The sequence below is a fragment of the Carcharodon carcharias genome, chromosome 17 (assembly GCF_017639515.1).
Source record: "Carcharodon carcharias isolate sCarCar2 chromosome 17, sCarCar2.pri, whole genome shotgun sequence".
Lineage (NCBI taxonomy): Eukaryota > Metazoa > Chordata > Chondrichthyes > Lamniformes > Lamnidae > Carcharodon > Carcharodon carcharias.
In genome coordinates this window covers 74,840,973-74,856,209 of record NC_054483.1, presented here as the reverse complement: position 1 = coordinate 74,856,209, position 15,237 = coordinate 74,840,973, and the positions used below count along the sequence as shown (strand labels likewise).

Genomic DNA, 15,237 nt, shown 5'->3' with positions numbered 1-15,237 from the left:
ATGTGCCCCCCCCCCCCTCACCTGTACCAACTTCGCTGACCTATTATATTAAATCCTACTTTGTATGCTGATTGCAAGATTATTAGGAAATTGATATTTTGTAATTTAAGTCATGTCCTGTAATCAGTAAGAAGTTTTAAGTTAAACTCATTGTGATATTTCTGTTTTCTTTGCAGTCAACCTCAATCTGCAGCTGCCTGGGTGGGTGGATTTAGTGCTCAGCCTGCCCAAGGTCAGGGTACAGCTGTTATACCTAACCAAGCTGGCTTTGGGATGGCAGGTTACCAGACGCAATGAGCAGGGACTCGTTCTGTTTACGTACAAATGAGGAGCCCAGATTTTTCTATTGACAAAACATCAACATGTTCACTGACACCATGAATAAAGTATAGACTATTTATTTTAAAGCTGAATATTTTAAAAGTTCTATCACAGCTGAGCTCATGGTGGAGGATGTGAATGTTTCCCTGTTCTGCTCTTTTTTTTTTGTTGGGGACAGGGAGGGGTTGTGGGGGAAACATATAATCTGTTAACTTGTTTTCGAAGTGTGAAGTAATCGAGAATGATGAATTTATTTTGGAAAATGAAGTGCTATTGTGTATGAATTTAAATAAATACAGTGTTAGTGGGAAAATGTCAACCAGACTTTTGACAATCTTTTCTTTTAGCTGAGCATTCCACGATATTAATTTCATACTCTATCAATGTAAAGGGAGTTTTAAAGCCTTGTATCATGAAGCCAGGCTTAATGTTCGATAAACACAACTGAGTTTCACATTGCGATGGACCAACTGGCTGCTGTTTTCAGAAGTTCTAATTCATGGCCATCCTGAATTGCCAGCGCACTGGCATAGATTGAGATGCATCAAATTTAATTTGTACTTGGACTTTAATTTTTTTCCTTTTGCTTCACCATCGTATGGATTGAACTAGAAGTCCAATGAAGGCAACAGTTTCTTTGTTTTAAAAAGTGGGTTGCATAACACTCTAAAATCAGGAAACTGAGAAGGGAACATTGGCTACATTTGGACTGCTGAAGTCCCTTGTACTGACTGTTTTGGCTATATTAGATGAGCTCTACATAACTTGCATACACATGGGCAAGGGGATTAGGGTGAAGTTTACAAGTGTAAATATCTATAGATAACATTTAATACACCAGTATGATTTATTAAAGCATGCTCTAGTGTAAAGGTATCACACTTCCTACTTTGTGTCAGCGGTTGAGATTTTTTTAAAAGCTATTCAATTGTACAGTACTGAAGTAGCAGGTTGCCCAGAATGTGCAATGTATGGCTGTGTTTCACAAGAGTATGTTAATATATCTTTCCTACTGCAGTTATGTGGTATGTAAAATTATACAAAGTAAATTTCAAACTGAAGCCTTAAATTTTATTTCTTCAAGCTGCTTTGGGCATAGTGTCATTAAGAATAGTTGGTGCTCTTTGCTTTTCTACCTAATTCTATTGCTGTGCTTAATATCATGCAGATTTATTGAACCATATAAAATTTAATGCAAGGTTGAATAGTTACATGATTTCTTCAGGCCACCAACAAATGGAGTGTTTTTAAGTCTAAAATTAAAAATGTAAAATACAACAATCATGTCAGAACCAACTGTTTCATTTTAACAGTAACGTGTGCCATTTGTTAATTGGAGGTGCAGTTCAAAACTCTGTACCATTTATGAAACTTCACTTTAAAGATATATTTGAGTGGTTTGCATGTTGTTGCGATTCACATTTGTAAAAAAAAAATAAATGCTTGCTCATTGAGTGTGGAATGGGTGGATTATGAAGACGTTGAAAGCTAATTGACATTAGTTGTTTCTGGATTATTTCTTCTGTATCTAAAGAAATAAAATGATTTTAAAAATAAACTACTTCACTTGGTTTCCATTTCTTAGATCTGTGTAGCTAAATTAAGTTTACTATTCTGAAAACTAACTTGTTTTGATTACAAAAATGGCAAATAGCATATGGTATAGGTACATGTTTGTTTGAAAATATTACAAGAGTTCAATTTGTTTCAGCTCACTAAAGCATTATCTTCAGAAAAAAATCTCAATTTTAAAAATAAGAGTACTGTGGGCAAATATTGGCTTTAAATAACAAATTTGTTGTCTTGTGCTTGTCCCATTTTGACTTACAAAGATTGGCCTGGATAAGATTGTAGTTATCCTTAGTAATTTAGTCCCAAAAAAACTTGATCTGCCAGTTTTTTTTAAAATTGCATTGTTCATGGTGATTTGTGATATTGTATAGTGGTGCAAGGTGCACATCCCTACTGATAATTTAGAAAAAAATTGATATTCTGAGACAGTGAAGCAAATGTTTGAGTTTTCCAGAAGCTAATGTGCAATCTTTTCCTTTTTAATTCTTTGCAGGCAGACACATTTATTTTATTCATACAGCTGGCACATAAAGTTCACTTAGGCAGTCAGCACTTTTTGCTTCCAAGACAAATTGAGATTTCCAATTTTACAGATCCTGACAAACTAGAAGGAACAGTGGATTTGGAGACAGCCTGCAATTACAAAGCATTGGAAAAGATATAGAAATAAGTGATGACAATGAAAATTTAAATTAACAATTATGAACTATAAAGGAATAGCAAAACTGGCAACCTGCATTGTTTCATAAAGCATATCAAACAGCTACTTATGAAATTGGGAGGTGGGGAGAAATTCAACTTTGTTTTGCCTATTTTTCTGGGAATAAAACATCAGTCTAAATTTCATATTCTAGTTTCTAATGTCTGCTACACCTTGGGGAAATGCCAGTTGCTAAATTGAAAGCTAGTGACTTGGATGTTCCTGCACCAGCTTGATGGTGTTTTAGGTGTTTTTTATGTGCAAACTGGGGTTTGAACGTTGGTTTTGTGACCCCAATTGAAGTTTGGAAAAGTTGCACCCTGCAAATACAGTCTAGTGCTAGGCCTTAAGTAGCCTAATCAATTATTAGAGATCCTTGGAGCTGCTCAAGGTCCAGAAGACTTAATTTAAAAAGTTACATTTCTGTGGAGTCAGGCAAAGCAGAAATGCTACACCTGATTCCACAAATTCAACAAACTGTTCCCCGCCTAGATTTTTAGACTCCATCATTGGACTTTGCCTCTGGCATGTTTGTGTAATTAATAAAGCTTACATTATCAAATTGTTCTATAAGTTAGCCGAGTGAGAAGTCTTAATTTGTATACTGAAATTATTTGTGATTTTTGGGTTGTTAGTCTTAAAGTTGGCGTCCTTTTAAATGCCAAATACTGTAATGTTACTTTAAGAAAACATGAACTGAAATTCTAGCTAGGACACACTTGCACATTTGAGCTCCAATAAATCAGGCTTAACAGTAAATAGAAGCTAAAACTATAAAGTTGATTGGCTAGAAGAATGATCTGAGGATAGGACCTCTGGTTAAGTGGTACAAATTAAGGTTAGATTGTTGTGGGGAAACTAGGAGTACCCTTCGCTTTGTCAAGATTTGCAAATATTGGGTTAGCAGTTTAGTTGGGTTGATTCAGGTGCACATATTTGGGCTAATTGCCCAAAGCTGCCTGCAAAAAGGGGATGCATCACAGGCCTTCGCACTTGCCAAGGGTTAACATTTGTCACAGGACATTTGCTAGTTCAGGAGAAAGTTAGGAATAGTGTACTTGCTAGGGAGTTAGCATTTGTGTAGGGCATTGCCAGTCGACAGATATTTGTCATGGGCTGAGGGTTTGCTGTAAGACCTAGTATTGGAGATCAGTGGACCCAGTATAGACAGGTTTGCCAGGGCTAAAGTAATTGCCTTGAGAATGAATAGGAAATGTATAAGCACTTAGCTTAGTAAAGTATAGTTTTGGGTGAATCAGTAGTAAAGTACAATCCCAGTCATTTTGGGAAAGCTGCAGGCTTTAGATGTTTCCACCAGGGAGAAAAAGAGAACACATTCATCAGCAGGCAACTGAAGTGTGTGGCTTTAACAGATAAGGTGGACCAGAAGCTTTGGGTTGGAAAAGGATCCACTAGAATTTAAGTCTTATACACAAATCCCTTTGTAGCTTTATGTTGGAGCTAACTTGGCTCAGCAGAATGGCATCATGAGTCAAGAGATGAGCTTCAAGGAACCATGAGAAGATCCCAGCAGTCTTGGGATCCACAGGAAAGATAAGTTCAATTTGTGACAGTCTATGTATCGTGCCATGCCTCGACTAGTGAAATGTTAAATATCAATCTTCATCCAATAAGCCTTGTTGGTTTGCATTCTAAATTAGATTGTCCTTTTTGTCAGTAAAGTTATTCCTTAACAAGCATTTTCTTACTCTGGAGCTTGATATAGAATTCAAATCCCTACTCAATCCTTTCCTGCTTTGTGTGGGAGAAACAGGGATGTGGGGTGGGGGAAGGACAGAGGGAGATGAGAGAAGAGTGAGTATGGGGTTCAGCATTTTTGACACAGCAGATGCTATGTGAGGAGCAGCCATAAAGGGGTGAGTGGAACCTGGAACCTTGCTGAGGGTAAATCTTCTCAACCCCGTTGGGAACAAATGGAGATTAAGGAATCTCATGGGAGAACCAAAGAAGCAGGACTTGCTGCTGAAAGTATGTCGACAGCAAGTTATGGAGTGACCCTTGAATGCATAACCTTCAAAGTTAACGCAGCCAAACAGATGTAAAACTGAAGATTAAACTTGCATCTTTGTGGGGATAGAAGGCCACAACCTGGAGAGATAGGATCTCTGAAGATACATCTGTATTGAAATGCAAATTTTTGAACAGACCAGTCTTTATATTGACAAAATTTCTAGTCCTTGTTGGAGGGGCCATTCCCTAATCCGGCCTCTTTATAATCATACATGCCGATGAGATGGTGCAAAAATTTCTGTGACGACTCATGTTTGATATTGTCAAAGGTAACTTGGGAGCATACCTGATCAGTGAAAGGTGTTTACTGAGAGGATTGCTATTGCCACATATTGTGGGAGGTCCTGTTTGCATATTCAGATTTTTTTTTGCTTTGGGAGTTACTAACCTGCAATTCAGACCACAAGAGTGAAGGCCACCAGCATGTTTCTGACCCCACCGCAGTGAGGGATACCACTGGTTGAGTATATCAACTTGGGTTCACTATTTGGTGTGTTTTTTGTTTAATTAGTTAATACACCATACGTTTACTTTTCTTCAATTTAGTGTAGTGTCTGCTTTCATTTCCTCTTGACTGAATTGTCATTTAGGCTCAGTGGAAGAACCCTTTAATTTGTCTCAAATTGTCTGAACAGAAAAATGCTTATCTTGTGAGCCATTTAAGGAAATAATTACTTCACCTTGACAAGTAGTCTTAGTAACCTTTCACAACAATTTGTAGATAAAAATGGTTTTCATTTGATATTCAAGCTTTCAGTTTTACTTATTAAAACTCAACTAATATTTCAGTTTTTCAGATAGTTATTTGACAGTACAGATCTTGAGTATTGCTGGGGGAAAAAAGCTGTTGAAGCTTTTCGTTTTGCACTCAGCAAATTTCAAAGGGAGGAACAATAGGGTGCTGATTGGTTAACCAGTTGACTCTGGTTGAGGCTATTGTAATGGAGAGTGAACCAAGGAACATGGACATGTTCTTTCTGCTCAGAGGACAGGTCCCAGCATATGAATATAGCAGCTTCTAGCAAGCATAAGTGAACTACATTGCCCAAATGATAATCTTAAATTGGTGGTTAGTATAATTCCTAGCACACTTGGAATTGTTCAGCAAGTGCTGTCCAATCTCAATCTCATCTAATGTTAGACATTATGTTCTGAGTTTTGCAAGCATAGGCTGGTTGATTAGGATCAGCGCTTAGCTTATTGTGAACAGCCGAAGGGACGTGTTGTTTGATGCGATCCACCAATTGTTGGGATGTATGGCCTACATACCTGGCATCACACTGACACTAATATTGATATAGCACATTACTCATCTGTGTGATAGGCACAACGTCTTTTGGCTTGATGGGATGAGGGACTTCAGTTGTGTGGAGGGACTGGAAAAGTTGGGGTTGTTCTTAGAGTGGGGAAATGAAGAATAAATTTGACAGTGATGTTCAAAGTTATGAAAGATTTTGATAGGGAAAATAAGGAGAAATTGTTTCCAGTGACAAAAAGCGTTGGTAACTAGAGGACACAGACTTAAGATGATTGGCAAAAGAACTAGCAATGAGATGAGCAAAAAAAAAATACAGCGAGTTGCTGTGATCTGGAATGCATTGCCTGAAATGATGGTGGAAACAGATTCAATAATAACTTTCAAAGGAAAGGATTCACAGGGCTGTGGGGAAAGAAGGGGAGCAGGACTAATTGGATAGCTCTGCCAAAGAGCCAGCACAAGCACAATGGACCAAAAGGCCATTTTCTGTGCTGTTATTGAGTTGTGCTTGAGTGAGGGATTGAGGCAGGTAGTGAAATGTATGATTCTATATTTTACAATATGTATCTGTTTGATTTAAATATAAACAGCATCTAGAGCTCGAGTCTTGGTCTGATATACTACATATTCAGTCTGCGTTTTGAAGAAAGAAGAATCACTTGGAGACATGTCATGCGTTCTAGGAACTGTACTGAGGAAGAGTTATCTGTTGCAATCACAATTCTTTACCTAGACATTGGGCAGGAAAGGTACACTTCAGAGGCTTGAAATCTGTTCAGAGGAGTTGCTGGTAACACTGAACTTGAAAGAATAACTAGTGTTAAAAAATCCCCAAATTTGACAGCAGGTAAGGCAGGTCATTCGAGAAATCAATCCTAGAGTTGTTGAAGGTGTGGATTAGGGTTTCAGCAATGGAAGATAATAGGAAACAGCACAGGGTCAAACAGAAATTGAACTCAGAAGGTTTATTGACCTCGAAGTAGCAGCCTGGAACATGTATAGGATAGTTTGGGTTTTGCTGACATTGAGCCAAAAGGAATTTTAGCTCAGTGAAGATTTGATGTTTAACACTGCATGTTTGGTCTGTGAACTGAAATTTTTTTAACACAATTCAGGTCATAATTATTCAGTTGTGGGAGCCAAGACTATTTCCTCCTAATCCCTGAGTCCTCAAGGCTCTCTTGCCAGCTGTTATAGACTGAGTACAGCTTGAATCAAAAGCAGTTGGAGCGGAGACAATCTGAATTTAATGCTTAATATCAGAGATTTTGAAGCTGGCAGATGGCTATCCCTAGAAAAGAAGTGAGATGTCTACATACAATAAAATGACTGGTTCGATATTTTCTGCTGGTGCACACAGGTTGAAATAATAGTGTTAGTCCTGGCTCCAAGCAATAATTAGGTGTATCTATAATAGTCTGCAGTGGTGCTGTTGGACAGCAGCTAAATCTGTAACTAATTAAGTACTAAGTAGTATGAGGAAAAGTTAAGATTGCTAATCTTGTTTCTGGATGTAGTACAGAATTGTGACTGTACTCAAATATCGTTATTATAAATTAACGTTTAATAAAAAACATTAACACAAATTGTGTAAACATGATTTTAAAAAAACAAACTGCTAAATGTCACAAAATTATAATTGTCTTAAAATATCCAAGTCTAGAATAAAAGCGACATGTTAAAGGAAGTTGTTAAAACAATAAGAAAGACTTGTATTTATTAAGTGTCTTTCATTTCAGGATGACCCAAAGCACTTTACAGCCAATTAAGTATTTTTGAAGTGTAATCACTGTTGTAACGCAGGAAATGCAGTAACTAATTTGTGAACAGCAAGCTCCCACAAACGGCAATGTGATGATAACCAGATGATCCGTTTGTTGAAATACATGGATGCGAACAGAGTACTTGTAGCAAAATTACAGATTTGAGGTTTATGCTTTTGAAATTGCTGTTGAACGCTCATGCTAAAAGGTCGTTGAAGGGCAAGAATTTAATGGTTGGCAAAAGTTAATAGTTAGGAATTTAAGAGATGACAGATGGGATCAACCTGTGCAGAGTTAGCAAAGCCAAAGAGTAGGAAGGCAAAATGCAAGAGCAATTCCATTTCTTGCAAAATTGCAAGAAACAAGTTCTTTTATTTTGACAATTTAGAATTTGATTGACATCTGCCACAATACCCACTTTGAGCTCTCTTCTTAGTAGCAGGTGATTTTTACTGACAAATCAATTTTTGTGAGGGTGAAGATGAGCTGGATATAATTTCAGCACAATAATTCATTTTTAAAATATGAAGTTTGAACTCTGCATACCAGATGAAGTTTTCAAGCAGCATCTGCGACTCCAATGATTGATTTTGTTTTAAATGTTTGCGTATTAATGACTGTTAGTAGTGATATTTGTAGCATTGTTTCATTGTGCCTAGTCCCCACAAAATGTTGCTGCCCAAAACTAACTTTATTTCATCTGTTCCTTTGCTTGACCTGTTTCTCTGTCAGTTTGTCCTGCCTTTTTATTTGTGTGTAAATAATGTTTTCCCTCTATTACTATTGTGTTTTTCCATATTCATGAGCCAACTTCCATCTTCTGTGGAATTAAGCTAATTAAATAAAATATCGGGCTGTAGCTTCCTTGGAGTGGCAATCAGTGTTGGATCTGTGCCCACTTACCTACACCAATTTATTGCATGCCTGTCTCGCCCCGAAGTCCAGCACTGTCGAATTGAAGGAGGACACATCCTCTTTTTTACGGCACTAGCTGCCGAAACTTAGGTAAATTTAAAGGTCCCATTCAAACTGACAGGCCAGGGAGAAGGTAAGTGAAAAGGATTTGGGGGTGGAGGTGTTCGGAGGTCGGGTGGGGATGAGGGGAGGGGGTTGGACATCAGGAGGGGGTGCAGCGGGCCAGACATTTGGAAGCTGGGTGGCTGGAGGGTGGGACGTTTGAGGAGTTGGTTGGGTGGGGGGGGGGCGTCGGTCGGGGGTAAGAGTCGGACCCGGGTCCTGTGCAGGTGGGGGGAATCCCATGGGGGGTCGGCGGGTGAGGAATACTGTGGAGGAGGAGGTGGTTATTCGGGGATGGGGGGAATCCCCTGGGGAATCAGAGCTGTTGGGGGTGTCCTGTTGGGGGGTCGGTCTGGGTCTTTACAATAGCTACCCAGAAGTTAGAAGAGGTTTTAATTCTTCTAACATTTTCAGGGTAACTATTGGTATAACCCTGGTGGAACCACGTTTTTGGAGGGTTCCCAGCACAGTGCAATTGTCCAGTGGAAATATGCACTTCCTCTGGGCAATTGCCATGCAAACCCTTACCTGGTTCCTACTCTAGGTACCCCCCAAATCCAGTGCTGGGGAGCTCTGAGTTTACGGCCCATTATGACTGAACAGTCAATGATTGATCATCAATAGTTTTAAAGTTTTTCTCGCCTTTGATGTATTTTACTCTCAGTCCCTCAGAACAAATCACAAGTAAGTGGCTTATATTCCTGCCCAAAAGGGAGACTACATATAGGACAGGGAAGTGATCCAGAACAACAGAAGTGGTTTACACATGGATGAAATATCATTTTTTGAAAAAGTATGTTTTTTTTATCAGAAATTATTTCTCTCCATCTACCCTTTCTGTTTCCTTTAAGAGCTTGAAAACATCAATCAAAACACCCCGTAACCTTCTAAATTCTAGGAAATTCAACCCCACTTTGTATAATTTCTTCTCATAATTTAACCAATGGAGGTATCGTTCTTGTAAATCTGTGCTGCATCCCCTCCAAGGCCAATATATCCTTTCTAAGGAGTGATGCCCAGAGCTGCTCACAGTACTCTAGATGTGATCTAACCAGGGCTTTGTATAACTGAAGCATTACTTTTACACCCTTGTATTCTAATGGAGTACATACCTGGGTGTACAAGTTTCTTTGGATCTCCACTTTATTGTCCCATTGCCTCTTTTTGCATGTTCCCCATAGCCTTAATTTTTTTCTCTTCAGGTGCCTATCCAATTCCATTTTGAAAACCTTGATTGATTTACCTCCATCACCTTCTCAGGTAGTGCATTCCAGATCCTTGCTTTGTAAAAAAAAGCATTTCCTCATGTCACCATAGGTGATAGTTACCATTTACCTCACATTGGTGCCCTCTGTTTCTTGACCCATCTGCCAGTGGGAACAGTTTCCCCTCATGATTGTGAAAACCTCTTTCTAATCTCCTCTTAACCTTTTCTTTTCTAATGAAAACAACCCCAGTTTCTCTGACTTGTCCATGTAATGATATCCCTTATCTCCGGAGCATACTCCCAGGCCTCTCTGTTCCAGCAGCCTCTTTAGAATTGTATCCTTTAGCTTAAATTGCTTCTTCTCGTTCTTCCAACCAAAATGCATCACATCACCTTCTCTGTGTTAAATTTCATCTGCCATGTGTTTGCCCATTTCACCAACCTGTCTATGTATCATTGTTCTGTGAACTGAGCAAGCCTGAACAAGATAGTCAAAACTTGAAAACTCAAATGGTATTAAGGTACACAATATCTTAGTCCTTCTGCATTTTTCAATTACGATCTTTATAGCTCACCTAAAACTAATCTAATTTAAAATACAGTTTGAATTCAGCATTCCAGCACAAGGCTCATCTAGCGCATTAAGAATTTCTTTTGGCTAAAAAATTCAATGAAAGGAGCACCAGAAGTCCTAGTAATTTACTTAAGAACGTTTAAACAAATCAACACAGCTCGGCTATGCCATAACGCTCTGTGAAACTACAAGGAAAATTACACACAAACTATTTTACAGAACACTGCAAGTTCCAATGCAAGTTTCTGCTTGATAGAGGAAGTGAATTTGAGTGGTGAAATCATCCATTACATTACTCTAAATTCCTCATTTTAACTTCACGACTCTGCGTTTACTTTCAGAAATTTTCTTCACAGTAAAATAGATCTTGAAAAAAGTCAATTTGGTTTATAAAATACCATATTAAATTTTGTTTAAATAAATAATTAAACAACAATGTGACTATTTACAAAGAAGAAAGTCTAACTTTACATTTGATCTTACGGATAAAGTGCTTGTTGAACAGACTTTAGAGGGCAGACATCATCAGGTTCAGTCCCAACTGGCCATGTGCTGTATAAACGTAATCAGAAGTAAAATGTAGGTGGACTTTGCTGGATCAACTCATTTATATAAGCATTTAAAACTACAACTGAAGCTTTGGCCCTATGCAGTAAACTAGTCTAATGAAGGGACTGGAAAGTTGCAGTGTAGATGAAATTTAAAGTGATGCAGAAACTTAAAAGAGGAAGTTCCAAAAGGCATTCCCAACACTTTGCAAGTGTGTTAAGGACTGGGATGGGGGTTTTGTGCTAGGCAAAATCGAAGTGAAAGATTACCAGTGCAGAGGTATGAGACAGAATCTAGGGATAGGCTGGCACAGCATGTAACCCCCTTTACATGGCTGGAGAAGTGAACGTTATATTGTGCCAGATGGGTGTCAGCACGGTTACCCTCTTTGGCATTCCAGGGTACCATCCATATTGGGCAGCCATGCTGCATACCTATAAGCTGCTGCAGGCAAAGAAGTTAAGGAATGTGACCACATCCACTGCCTATGTACTAGGTTGGTTGTGGGTGTCCTTGCAGAATGTGGTAAAGCATTACATAGCCAATGACCCAAAGTGTACTCCAAATTCTATAAATTTTCAATGAACTCTCTTATCTGAATGTCACAGAAGTTAGGTTTGATTGTATTGGCAAACATAATTACAGCAGGTTAATTGAAATAGGACTAAAAAGATACCACGTTTAGCTCCTTTTTTGTAAGGATGTAGTATTTTTGGAGTTACAGCAAGCTGAATTTCATGGTCATTACCAAGAAGGTGCTGCGATATTCTGTTGACATGGTACAAATTAGAATAAAACACTTTGGAGGACTTTATGTGTGCTATGTTCAACAAAATAGTAAACTTTCAGGGTTTATAATTTGTTACCCACAGAGCACAGAGATAATCAGCCTCCTTGTTACTTTATGTTTATTAAAGTATTATTAATGTCAAATAAGTATTTCCAACATTTATTCAATGTGGTGGTGAATACTGAGATTAAAAACATCAGTTCAGCCCATTCTTAGGGAACATCTTCAACTAAATTCAGTAAGGTATACTTTTTCTGAAATATGTATCTTCATCAATAGGAACAGGAGTAGGCCAATTAGCCCATTGAGCCTGATCTGATACGTTGATATAATGGCAAGGGCATCTTTCATTCAGAATTACCTACTCCGCCTGCACCGTATGTCACTCACCAGTTTAATATTATCAGTGTTGGGTTTTGCTTAAGCTCTAGTACCACCACTGGTTTGTCCAATATTTTGAACAATCCTAGTTAAATTATTCCACATTTCTGCGATGTTTTGATAGATCCTGAGGGGTAGCCTATTCTTGCAGAATTGTTGAAGAAAGTACACTTTTGTTCTAGTAAAATTCATTATAAGAGCAGGTGTGAATGATAAGTGAGAATCATATGAGGTAGAAAATTACATAAGTTGTGAAGTTTGCATCTTAAAAGGGGAAGAGGTGCCATGACACACTGTTACAACCTATATATAAAATGGAAGCGAAAAACTAGCATGGGTGAAAGGACATGGGACTATGTACATAGATATATTTCTAGCTTTATTCACTTTACAGTATTTTTTATCACTGAAGTGCGGTACTAAACAAAAATCTATAGTTCCTTCACAACTCACTGTAAAAAGAGGCCTACAAAATCCTCAACAATAATGATTGTTTTACAAAATCAGTAAAGTTTTAGGGAGCATATGAGTCAGGAAAGGATGAAATGAAATGAAAAAAGAAATCTGTATGACATACTTTCTACTGACAAATAATATGGATGAAACATGCACCCATGAATCACTTTCCTATTGAAAATTCTTGCTGCATGTTTAACCATTTTAGGACAAAAGTCGATTGTCAAATATGTGTGCATGTGGGAGTGTGTTTTGAAGAAAGCTAATAAAATAATGTATTACTTTAATCACAGTTTATACTGATGGAGCTCCCCTTTTGGCTCAGTAGTAAATGCACAACCAAATGTCCTACTGAGCTACACAGACCCTTGCAGTGAAGACAGTCCTAAAATGTTATTTTGCATGTACATTTCAAGATGACATGGGAAGGAATCTGACATGATTAAGCCAGACATTGATGTAGTGTTGCATCCACAATGCTATTCACTCTCTGTTGAAGTATGCACCATGCTTTTTGTATTTTGACTGCAGTCTGCTGCAGCACAGATCCAGGAAATAAGCTTTCTTTAATAATGCCAGTTTCACATGAGTTCAGGGCATGTGCTTAGTTATACTCCAGTAGGTCAAGTTGTGCCCTACAAAATTAGAAAAAGATGTTAGTCAGCAATGTGGAGACAGTATGCTATTCAAACCTGAACATCCTCCTTACTAATACCTGGTATTCTGATTACTAACATGACTTTTACATCAAGTAACAGTCTATCTGAACACAAGATGATGAGCTTGACAAAAAGTTACAATGAAATTCTGCCTATCTTCTTCCACATTGGCAACAGTGACCAATGCCATCAAGAGGGTTTCCAACCCTCCTGAAATGGCCTGGAATCAGCATGAATCATCTCGTGGCCAAATAAAGCCTTCTGGGAGATTTCAAAACAATATTTCATTGACGCCAGTAAGTGAGTTGGGCCAGTTTGGTTCATTAGCATCATCACTCCCAAATCAGTAAGGAGGGTCTCAGAGCACTGGCTGGGACACTGTGAACATGATAGGGGATGGGGGGGTGGGGGGGTTTGTGGGGGGGGGGGGGCGCTGTGGGAGGAGGTGGGGAGGAGGGATGCAGTCATATGAATTGTCAAGTGCAATATCAGAAATTGAAGTAAAAGGTGAGAGTAGCCGCTGGCTCAGCTGCTCAGATTGAGATTTTCTTTTTGCTGATGTTTCCAGGACCTCTACCCCAACCCACCACAATTATTGTACAACGGCAGCATTAAAATGGATTGGGGCAGGATTTGTATCCGTGTTCAGCCAACAAGGGTAGCAGATGCATGGGAATGCCACCTGGAAATTTCCCTCCATGCCATACACCATCTTGACTTGGGAATATATCACTGTTCCTTCACTGTCACCAGCTCAAAATCCTGGAATTTCCTCCCAAACAGCACTGTGGGTTTACCTACACCTCATGGAGTGCAGCGGTTCAAGAAGGCAGCTCTCAAGGGTAATTAGGGATGGGCAATAAATGCTGGCCTTGCCAGTGATGCCCACATCCCATGAATGAATAAAAAAAACCTCATAAACCTAGAACCCGCTCATGCGAGCTGCTGGCTTTCCATGATGTCACTTTCTCCAAGTCTCCTGAAATATGTCCAGCCAGAGTTGGTAACACTATCAACCATTGTTCAAATGCCTTGAGAACAATGATTACTGCTTGTCCTTTACATTACAGATGCTGCCCTGCATGGAAGATATGGTCCCTTGTTGGGGCTGATGGCTTCTAGGTATTTTCAAATCTACAAATACAGAATTCATCATTCAACAGAGTGATTTTATTTGTCTCCTAGTAAGATATCAAACAGAATATATCATCTTAGACTGTCTGTATCAGGCTTCTGTCAAGGTCAAAATAATACATGTGATGGGACCCACATTACATATTTCATTAAATGTTTTGTAATTTAGTTAAATGAGCTGCAACTTTCATTGGATGCAGTTTTGCAAGTTCCAATTTTCCAGAAGCTATATTCCAATTTACAGTTTGTGCTTCGGTGTCCCAATGCGACCAATTTTTATCATTAAATCAGCCTTGGTGCTCCCAATAGCACAGGTTGTAAATTTAAATTAAATAAACTTACTTTTTGAAATGTGCTTTTCTCCTTTTATTATTAGACTTAATGTCGATAACTTCAAATCTCCAACCCCCAACAGCTGGTTTAGCATTTTCAGTCCTATTATGTCTACTATGAAGTTGTACAAGGCATTGGTGAGACCACATCTGGAGTACTGTGCACAATATTGGTCTCCTTATTTAAGGAAAGATGTAAATACATTAGAAGCAGTTCAGAGAGGGTTCACTAGGCTAATACCAGGAATGGGCAGTGTTAGGAAGATATAATAACTTTCATAATGTAATCGGAATTTATTGTAGATTAATAGTGGGTTCTGTGTTTATGGATATGTGTGGGTTTTAATTGAATTACAGACAGCTGGTCTGGGTGCTTTGACATATCAGATGGGAAGCTAGGTTTGAAATGCTAAGTAGGTAAACATGGGGGAAGTTTTAGAATGTGAGGTGTAAAGGGAACATTTGCATTTTAAATAAACCAGACTAGCTTGAA

General features: G+C 38.5%; 1 protein-coding gene across 4 annotated transcripts in view; it reads left to right on the top strand.

Annotated features, from left to right (window-relative positions):
* Positions 1 to 1,879, top strand: part of tial1 (TIA1 cytotoxic granule-associated RNA binding protein-like 1) — a 33,418-nt gene extending 31,539 nt beyond the window's left edge. For all 4 annotated transcript variants that reach the window (XM_041210259.1, XM_041210261.1, XM_041210260.1 and 1 more), the window contains one exon: positions 177 to 1,879. In XM_041210259.1, coding sequence (XP_041066193.1) covers positions 177 to 297 — 121 coding nt within the window. In that variant the 3' untranslated portion in view covers positions 298 to 1,879. The remainder of the gene's footprint in view (positions 1 to 176) is intronic.
* The last annotated feature ends 13,358 nt before the right edge of the window (positions 1,880 to 15,237 follow it).